The following is a 10,414-nucleotide window of genomic DNA, read 5'->3' as shown; positions in this document are numbered from 1 at the left end:
GGGAATTAGGTGGGTTTCCTGAGGAGCAGATATATGTTCCACAGCACACATCCAAAAATGTGTTTTTTCTCAAGTATTCAACACAACAATATTCCACTGTGATTGGTTTAGCTTTCAGCAACTGAACTGAGATGCATGAAAGATTATTCTGTTTTTATGAAAGGAGCGTTAAGGAAACATTTTGGGTTAGTGATGGGGGTGGGAAAGGGGTATGGGGTGGGGGAGTGGGAATTGAGAAGAGCTGCAAGAGTTGAACTAGGTATCATTTCAATCCCAGCGAGACTGAACAAGCGAGGTAATGATGCATTTTTATAGGGCTGAAGCTATTGCTTAATATGCTCCTAAATGATGAGAAACTACTCTCTCAAGGAGAATGCGATAACTGTGAATTGCCTCACGATGGGGTTAGATCAATCCATTACCGGTCATAGTCAGCTGTCACAATAACAATTGTGTTTGTATTAAGGTCAAGTTGATTAGGTTTCTTCAGCAGCTTCAGCTAAAATGCAGAAGAGATTCAGGAACATGTAAGGAACATATTTTACCGGGAAGCAATGATTTTTGCCTTGACCTTCACTGTCAATTTTGCACAAGACAGTCAATGAAAGGCACAGCGTAAACTGACCATCTATCTTCCTAACGTTACTGTCCTTGTCTGTTAACCTGTGTTTTGATATTCACCAGGCTACACTTAGTTAGGATTGTCCTTGTTCTAACCATTGAGAGGATATTACACAATGAATTATTCTACATGAGCAGGATGGAAAAGTAAGTTTTCCGCTTTAATTATTCTATATATCCACAATTTATTTTTAAATCTGGTACAATAATTAAGATGCGCAGAATATGAAAATACGTTTGATATACCGCTATGTGTTATATCTGGCATAAATATAAGATAATAATAATCCTTGCATTTGATATAGCGCTTTTCACGTCGGGAGGACGTCCCAAAGCGCTTCACAGAACACACTGTAAAGTGAATTGATTGTATATTTGTGGGCGAACGCGGCAGCCAATTGCGCACAGCAATGTCCCACAAACAGTCGTAGATTGAAAATGACCAATTTAATTATTGTTTTTGTTTTTTTGGAGGGATTATTATTAGGCATAATAGCCATAAGCAAATCTAAAATGGAGCTCAGGAGGAACTAAAAATAATAATCCTTGCATTTGATATAGCGCTTATCACATCGTCGAGATGTCTCAAAGCGCTTCACAGAATATACTGTAAAGTGAATTGACCGTATATTTGTAGGTGAAACGCGGCAGCCAATTGTGCACAGCAGTGTCCCACAAACAGTGATGGTTTGAAAAATGACCAATTTATTATTGTTTTTTTTTGGAGAGATTATTATTAGGCGTGTGGAGTAAGGAAACTTACCCAAGGTTTTGCCCTGCCTGGAATTGAACCCAGGTGTCTCGCTTGCAAGGTGCGTTGCTCTAACCACTGAGCTACAGGACTCCACCTCTACTTCCAAATCTTGAGTCTTTAGTGGACTTTAAAGACCTCCATTGCACTATTCAAAAACAAAATGGGGTTTCTCCCCATGCCCTGGCCCAGATAAAATTCATAATTGACCTCATGGGGTTGTAGGAACTTACTATGTGCAAAATGGCTGCTGGGTTTGATTAAACGACCACTTGATAGCAATTACTCAAAAAGACTCTGACATGATAATTTGTTGTAAAAAGTAAGTTCTTCTTATATGGGGCAGAGTCTTGCCTCTGAGCCAAAAGGTTGTGGGTTCAAGCCCCTTGTGAAGGCTTTGAACTCACAATCCAGGCTGGCACTTCAAATGCAGTGCTAGGGAGCAATTCAAATGAAGCATTAAACTGAGGTTCCATCACTCTTATAAGATCTCATGATACTATATTATCACCAAAATTGGTCATTTGCTTCATAACTGTTAGTGGAATATTGCTGTGTGCAAATTGCTCTTGCTTGCCTAAACAACAGCGACTACATTTTGCAGAAAACTATGATGCACCTGGCAATGTTTTGACGTTGTAGATGCTATATCAAATGCAAGGTTTATCTTTATATCTGTAAATTCCAGTTCCTGTGGAAAAGCCAGCAAGCCAATGAACTGCGGGTGGGTACCAGGTTTCTGTCCGTAGAATTCTGGGCAATGCATGAATTTTGCTTGCCACGTGAAGACAATATCAATCATGCCCTATACAAATGGATATCAGTGTAAACACTTTCTGCTGCCTGAAAGGATACAAGTTCGAAGTTGCAGTTACCTTCTATGACACATAGTACTATTTTCAGAAAGTGAATTTCCAGATAGTCATCCATCATTTGAAAGATGCTAGTGGCAATACTAACATGCACACTGGTGCTAGTCTGATCTTGGGTTGTAAATCCTTAGTAGAGCTTATTCTTTGTCTTGCAACAACAACCATTTGTATAGCTCCTTTCACATCCGGAGGATGTCCCAAGGGGCTGGACAGTTAGAGTTTCGAACCCGAGCTGGGGGTTGAGGGCAGGGGGGGAAGCAGGGTGATCAAAAGCATGGTCGAAGAGGAGGGTCTTGAGATGGGTCTTGAAGGAAGCAAGAGAAGGGGTGAGGCGGAGGGACTGCAGGATGGAGTTCCAGAGGGTGGGGGCAGAAGGGCAGCAGGGCCGCCTCCCAGTGGGTGGGCAAGCGAGGCAGGGGATGTGAGCAGGCCGGAACCCGCTGAGCAGAGGGAGCAGGCAAGATGGTATGGGGTTACAATGTTCCTGCACATTGCCTGCCTCCGACTGTACCTTAACCCAGACGCAGTTGAAACACTCATCCATGCGTTCATCACCTACTGCCTCAACAATTCAAATGCCCTCTTTGCCAGTCTCCCCATCCACAATACACAAATTCTAGCTATTTCAAAACCTGCTGCCCATACACTCACCCACACTCAACTCCGTACCCCCATCACATCATTCCTACCTAGGCTCCACTGGCTCCTTATCGGCAAATGGATCGATTTCAAGATCCTCAGATTCATTTTTAAATCACTTCATCCCCTGGCACCTCCCTACCTCTCCAACCTGGTTACTCCCCAACCCACTAACCGCTGCCTCCACTCCGGCCTCCTGCATGTCCCCCGTGACCACCATTGGTGGCCGTGCTTTTAGCTACTATGCCCCGAAACTCTGGAACACTCTTCCTCTCTCCCTCTGCCTTGCCCTTCCTTCCCCATCTTTAGGCCATGCCTGAAGGACTTCCACTTCAACTGTGCCTACACTTACCTCCCTCCAGTTTGGCGCTGTGCTCCGCCACTGTCAAGCGCTCTGGAACGCTACCCTGAGGTGCTCTATATAAATGCAAGTTGTTGTTGATCCCACAACCTTCTGACTCAAAGGTGAGAGAGTTGTCAACTAGGCCAGGCTGTCACATTTTTAGTGTGGCACAAATTTCGAAGGTTTGGGCTGGATTTACAGATATTTTCAGTTTCAACCCAGCAACTACATTTGGAGCACAAGAATTCTGTAATGCTTGTATAAAATACACAGTAAAATATTCCTTGTCCAATAATTCCTCCACCTAAAAAACTTACCTTCGCTTACACTTAATCATATAGACTGCATGTGGTCCTCGTTCAATGCACTTCCTCTTACCCAGCTCCAGCTCAGAGGTCATACACCCATTATTTTTAATTTTATTCCTCAAAATGGCACTCAACCTTTAATAATTTTCACGCTCCATATCACATATGCTACTTATCTTAAAGGTGGCAGCATGAATCCTGAAGAATATGGCCACTGAGAGCAATAGACCAATAAAAGTTTTAGGGTTAATTTGGGGATCATTTTCCTATGTGTGTTATCCAATTTAAAATCTTCTTATCTGCTATTAAAAATAATTTGATTTTAAATTAACCCTAGACCCTGCTGATTTGGACTGACATTCAGAACTCAAAAGATAGTATAAGGCGCTATATCAAATGCAAGGATTATGTTTATTATTTAAAGCCCCGCCAAACCGGTTTTACCATTGGCATTTTAATAGCAAGAAAATGACCCCCAATAAACCAATGAAGGTTTTAGTGAACTATTAGTAGCCATCCACCATCATATTCACACTGCTAGTCTTAGGCTAAATAACATACATGATACATCGATAACGAGAATTATTAAACATCAAGTGCCATTTTAAACAATAAAATACCAATTCAAAATAAATGCAAACATAAGTTCTGAGAAACAGCTCAAGCTGGAAATATTAAATAGTAAATGCAACAGGAGGAGATACGGGGCAGAGGAAAACAAGGGGTAAGGATTGGAGAAGTAAAAGTACAGTGGAAGCCGCTTTAACTGGACACTGGTTACCCTTGGACGCCAGGTAAATTGGACAAAACGCCCGGCTAAGATGTGTCCAGTTTAAACCGGTTCCACTGTAGTTTTAAAAATTCATGATTAAAAACAGTTTCAATAGTTTATTTTGATAATAAGGCTCATTCATATATAATTAGAGCAACTTCTCCTACTGTGATATTAATGTTTGTTTTGATGCTACAGTTAGTAGACCAAAAATGGCAAGCTCAGATAACCTGGAATTCTCAGTCCTGGATCTGTCGTTAATCCCAGGAATTCTCTCCCTGAGAGCTGTCACTAATGCCAGGAATTCTCTCCCTGAAAGCTGTCACTAATCTCGGGAATTCTCTCCCCAAGAGCTATCTATCACTGTTCACAAGAATTCTCTCCCCGAGCGCTGTCACTAATGCCAGGAATTCTCTCCATGAGAGCTGTCACTAATCTCAGGAATTCTCGGTCCTATGGCTGTCAATAATTTCAGGCATTTCCTGCTGCAATCTTCAGGGTTAACCAAATTATTCAAAATAGGAAACAATAATTTTATTTTTGACACACTAGCTCGACACCTTCTCGAAATGCCACCACGATTATTATCCCTGCCTGTCTGTTTCCTTCTCAGTTTTACAGTTACTGAGTTTTCACTGTGAGTATTATTCATGCTCATCTTATTAAATTCTTTTCAAGGCATGTTCTCATTGTAAGGAAACACTTTCCTTTTTGAAAGCAGCTCCCAACTGTACTGTCGATAGCAAAATTATGATGCATAATTTTATTAATTTTTTAATCACCAAGTGCTCAGTTTAAATAAATGTTCCATTAGTGCCAGTTAGTGCACTGAACTCAGCTGAGCAAATAGATAGCCAATGAATACTCACTTCTCCCTGTTGAATATGATGAACTCCTTATGCACTGTGTCCAGACATTGTTGTAGATGTCCATTCTATTAGGTCAGGTCATTTCATAGGGATGAAGAAACAGAGAGTACGTGTGAAAAGAATTTAGAAACATGAATTAATCTGCCAGGCCTCCATATAAAACTTGAAAATGAATTATTGATGCCGCAACTTGTTAATAATTCATACATTTTTAATGATTGATAAAAAATAAAATGTACTATTTATTTCCTTAGTGTGTGGTGGTTTTCTCACAGCTAAGACTATGATGTTATTAATTTACAAAAAAGCAGACTATTTTCATCCTAAGAAAAATTATCTACACTGGCTCTGTAGAATCTTTCATAAAGGAACTAAACTGATTTTTTTGATGAAATAAATTGCTTAGTATGCTATGACATCGGTGCGATTTTCATCATGTTTCCAAGTTTGTGATCTGAATCACAATGCTCTGTGGAGATGCTGAGCTGAGGCTAGAAACTTGGGGTTGGAGGAAGAGAGTGAGGAAGAGAGGGAGAGAGGCAGGGGTGGAAGGCAGGGGAGTGTGAGGGAGGGAGGGGGTGGGAGGGACGGGGAGAGGGATGGGAGGGACGGGAGAGGCGAGGGAGGGGAATGTTGCTGATAAAAGGTCTATGCAGCAAAGGAACTTCTTACCAATGGAGAACTTTCTTTACCAATATCTTTGGACTTGTTTTTAGCCAGTCGTTTCTTCTTTTTGTGAAGCGGCTTGGATTCCAATATCATTTCTTCTAGTTCAAATGTAGGATCACAGTTCAGTCTTCCCTTCTGTTTAAAAAGAGACAAAACTTAGCAAGCAAGTGTCATCATCAGTTCTTTCAAAAAAGCCAATTGCAGAACATTCCCCTCTGTTGTTTTCAATGATGGATCAAAATAGTTTTATTCAAAGTGTGAATATGGATGGAACAGATTTGGAAGAATTACTGCGTCAGATATTGTTTGGGAACAGTGAGTGGAATCTGGCTCTGGCTGCTGTCAGTAGTTTCAGAGCAATCAGTTCTGATTCCGTCTCTAAAGTGTGGTGATGTAGATGTTCAATGATGACAGGATCATGCTAGGTCATCATTGGCGAGTCTACTGATACTCACTCACTGTCTAGGCTCAGACATGATGAATGGTTAATTTTGTGGGTTACTTGAAGGTATCTGGCACTTTGTCAGCATGAGTCAGTGCCTTTAAGGGAGAATAACAGAAGGATTTTTTATTACATGATGCTGGGATTGTGGTAGAATGGCCAGGTAACCAATACAGCTGTCAGCTAAATTGGTTTATCTGTTAATTCATCTGCTAGACTCGTTATCCATCCATTATCATGTACTTCCATACATTTGTATGGATAATTCAAGGTTTTAAAAATTCATTGCCTTGGAGTATGAATATTTATCAATTTACTAAGGTACAACAGTCAGCAATAAAACTTGCAGTTAAAATAAATCATACTGCAGTATTCAGTTAAAGTTATATTTTAGTCTTTAGCTGTTAACTCACATTTGGAACAAAGCCAGGTGGGACAATCTTTTCCAGAACAGCATCCCAATTCACATTGGCTAAGTACGGAGAATTTTGGACGTCTTTGAGACTTGACAGACGGCAATCAGGCTCCTTCACAAGAAGCTGCAGTGAAACAAACAACTCCATTTATTATTTGGTTCTTTCAGAGGCGTCAAAATAAAACAAATTTGTCGCCAAATCTTTGTAATGCAAATTACACAATTAAAATTGTGATTTAATTCTGCCTAAGTAAATATACGATAGGAATTTGATATTGAGTTATTAAATAGTAGTCAAACTATTGCTCAATAATGACTTTAACATATTCCCTCTACACTTGCCAGTCAGAATACACTCAGAGAGGGTCTATGAAATGCAATATTTCTTAAGAATGAAAACAACATTTTCTTAAGAATTTGGCTTTATGCTGCCACACAGTGTCAATTCACAACAGAGCATCAGAGATTGGATGCAGATACCACCCCACTCCTTTTCAGAAACCGCCTCCCCACACAGACACCAAATTGATCAGGTAAAACAAGGAAAATAGAGTCTTGGAGATTGGGACCTCCCCCTCCTACACACACACACACATTGAAATCATCAGATTGTAATAAAACTGAAGGAAACTCAGTTTCTGTGCTAACAAGAAGGTCTAATTTATGACAGTAAGATTCCTTGTGATTCAATGGAATTCCAATCTGCAATATAAATCATAACAACAACAATAAAATTACATTTGTGCAGCGCCTTTCATGTCAAAAGAACGGAGGGAGTGAGCAGGATGATAGGGGGTTAGGAGGTCGCAGAGGTAGGACGGAGGAAGACCGTGGAGTGCTTTGAAGGTGAGGATCAGGATCTTGAACTGTATCCTCTGTTTGATGGGAAGCCAGTGGAGTCAGGCGAGGATGGGTGTGTTAGGATCGCGGAGCCTAGTGCGGGAGAAGACACAGGCTGCAGAGTTCTGGATGATCTGCAGGCTGTGGAGGGAGGAGTTGGGGATGCCGACAAGCAATGAGTTTGCATAGTCGATCCTCGATGTAATGAAAGCGTGTATGAGGATTTCGGCGGCCTGCAGTGAGAGACAGTGTTGGAGCCGGGCGATGTTGCGGAGGTGGGGGAAGACAGAGCGGGTCATGGCATGGAGTTGCATGAACATTTAATGGAATCTTGTTAAGAAATATCACAAATTACACTCCAGGAATATGCCTGGACACAGTATGTTTCACACAGGAGTGAGATAGTGTGTTGTGTCACACTGGAGCATGGCACATATTGATTTAATTAACTAAAAGTGTGTGCATACAGTTTGCACCTTTCGCTCAATTCTTTACCATCTTTATTAGTTCCACCATGCCTTTTGACCAGGTGGAGGAACAATGTACTTTTTCAGCTCTGAACATGAGAAGTATTTCTTCCACTGCAGTGTTGGAGTGTATGTCATAAGGTCTCTGTAAGATGAAACAGAGCAAAGTCATTGAAATTCTTCCCTCGTACATTTAATAAATAACAAAGGTCTTTGTGACAAAATTCTTGCAATTTCTAAAGATGGATTTATCTGCTTTTATCACAATAACAAATAGAGATGATGCACAATTTATGCACTCTCCAGTTTGTATTTTTAATTCAAAAGCATTCAATTACATTAATCAGTAATTATCAATGATCTGATTTAAAACTACAAGATTGCTGATCATTAATGTCCAACAATAAGTTTGCTTAAAGTGCTATGTGTTTAACTTCTAACCTTGTTCAAACATTTACACGAAAATTTTATTTAAGTTACCTCAACACCAGCTTAATCTGCATGGAAATAAAGATTACACAACAACTGAACCAGAGCTTGTAACAAGATCACAAGATTGATTTGGATGAAGAAGGCCCTTCGTTCTCATCTGTTCACATCCTTCCAGAACACTCCCAGCACTGTATCAAGCTGCTTTTTAAATGAATCTACTCTCCTGGCCTCAATAAAACATACTAAGAAAATTAATATCCCTTCCTATGTAATGTGGCAGTGATATTGGTCTGACCGACCCATCATGAAAAACCCCTGGAAACTGCCTCTACGAAGTGATTTAAACTGTGATAACATCATAATAATCTTTTTATTTGGTATAGCGCCTTTCATATCAGAAGGATGTCCCAAAGCCCTTCACAGGATATACTGTAAAGTGAAGTGACTCGGGGACTTCAGCTGGCTATTCTGTTATTGGCAGTGCCTTGGAGACCCTCCGGCTTCCACTGACTTCACTCTAAGCACTGGCTTTACCAATAAAATCATCAGTTTCCTGCAGGTATTTTTTATGTGTCAGTGCCTCAGCTCAAGGCATGTTAAAAACAGGTGAGTCATGCAACAGCTGAACCTTGAAACCAGCACAAGAACAGAACGTGTTCACAGTCAACGCTAACAAAGAGCCTGTCAATTTATACTCTCTGGATAATTCATTCATCTTTATTTTTAAATGTATTTATTTTGTCTTCATCCTCTGCATTGTCAATGAGAGTGAGAGCCAAGCTGGGCTCCCAGCTCTTCCTACAACACTGCACAATCAGAGGGAAGGATTCAAACAATTATTTGATATTGGACACAGTTATTTAACCACTAATATTCTATTGGATTTCAACTTTCCAAAATTATGGTAAAAGAACTGAGAGAAAGCGATGCAGTAAAAGGAAGAGACTGTTTGATTCTGACCAGAAACTGGATGGACACAATAAATACAGGTACTGTAACCATCCTGAAAATGATATTCTAACTGTGAACAACTTAATGTGCCTTTCTGCTCAAAGGTTGCAGGCAAAAAGGAATACTCAAGCTCAGTCTGCAACTTAGGAGAATTTATCAATGCTTCTGGTGTCTAGATGTGTGGCAACATTCTGCTGGGCCAAGGGAGGCACAAATGCATTGAGGAAAACAACAACAATAAAATTACATTTGTATAGTGCCTTTCATGTGGGCAGGACATCCCAAGGTGCTGGACAATCAGTGTTTTGGACCCGAGCTTGGGATCATGATAGGGGAGGGTGGATGGCAGGGGAGGATGGAGCGTGGCTGAAGGCACGGTCGAAGAGGAGGGTCTTGAGATGGGTCGTGAAGGAGGTAAGGGAGGGGGCGAGGCGGAGGGACTGTAGGATGGAGTTCCAGAGGGTGGTGGCAGTGTGGCAGAGGCCCACAATGGTGGGGTGAGCGAGTCAGGGGAAGTGAAGCAAACCGGAGCCTGCTGAGCGGAGAAGCGGGTAGATTTGAAGCGGAATTAGGCAGTCACAGAGGTAGGAGGGAGCTAGACCATGGAGGGCTTTGAAGGTGAGGACCAGGATCTTGAACTGCATCCTCTGTGCGATAGGAAGCCAGTGGAGTCGGGCGAAGATGAGTGTGATAGGGTCACGGAGGCTGGTGCGGGAGAGAACGTGAAATATAAAATGTAATATCTATCAAAAAACAGAAGTCAAGGTATGTATGCATGGCACTCAACCTTATGCTTGAGCCAATGATAAATATTTGGGAAGTAGATATATTAAAGGATATGATCGTTTTACCCACAAAATAGTCAATTCACTTAACAGTATATTCTGTGAAGCGCTTTGAGGTGTCTCCACGACGTGATAAGGCACTATATCAAATGCAAGGATTATTATTATTTATTATTATATGATGAAAAGGCAAGGAAGTGGGTTAAACGGAGGTGATAGCACACCATGATGTGAAATG

At 41.0% G+C, this 10,414-nt stretch overlaps 1 protein-coding gene across 2 annotated transcripts in view; it reads right to left on the bottom strand.

The window, feature by feature from the left end:
* Positions 1–10,414, bottom strand: part of LOC103181108 (serine/threonine-protein kinase 32B) — a 151,093-nt gene that overhangs the window by 3,075 nt on the left and 137,604 nt on the right. For both annotated transcript variants that reach the window (XM_042341188.1, XM_042341186.1), the window contains exons 8-11: positions 8,037–8,153; positions 6,700–6,825; positions 5,848–5,979; positions 5,176–5,240 (exon numbers count right to left, since the gene is read on the bottom strand). In XM_042341188.1, the coding sequence (XP_042197122.1) occupies positions 5,176–5,240; positions 5,848–5,979; positions 6,700–6,825; positions 8,037–8,153 (440 nt within the window). The remainder of the gene's footprint in view (positions 1–5,175; positions 5,241–5,847; positions 5,980–6,699; positions 6,826–8,036; positions 8,154–10,414) is intronic.

Source organism: Callorhinchus milii, unplaced genomic scaffold (genome assembly GCF_018977255.1).
Source record: "Callorhinchus milii isolate IMCB2004 unplaced genomic scaffold, IMCB_Cmil_1.0 Scaffold1, whole genome shotgun sequence".
NCBI lineage: Eukaryota > Metazoa > Chordata > Chondrichthyes > Chimaeriformes > Callorhinchidae > Callorhinchus > Callorhinchus milii.
Note: the sequence above shows the minus strand (reverse complement) of the source record. Positions and strands in the feature narration are given on the sequence as shown.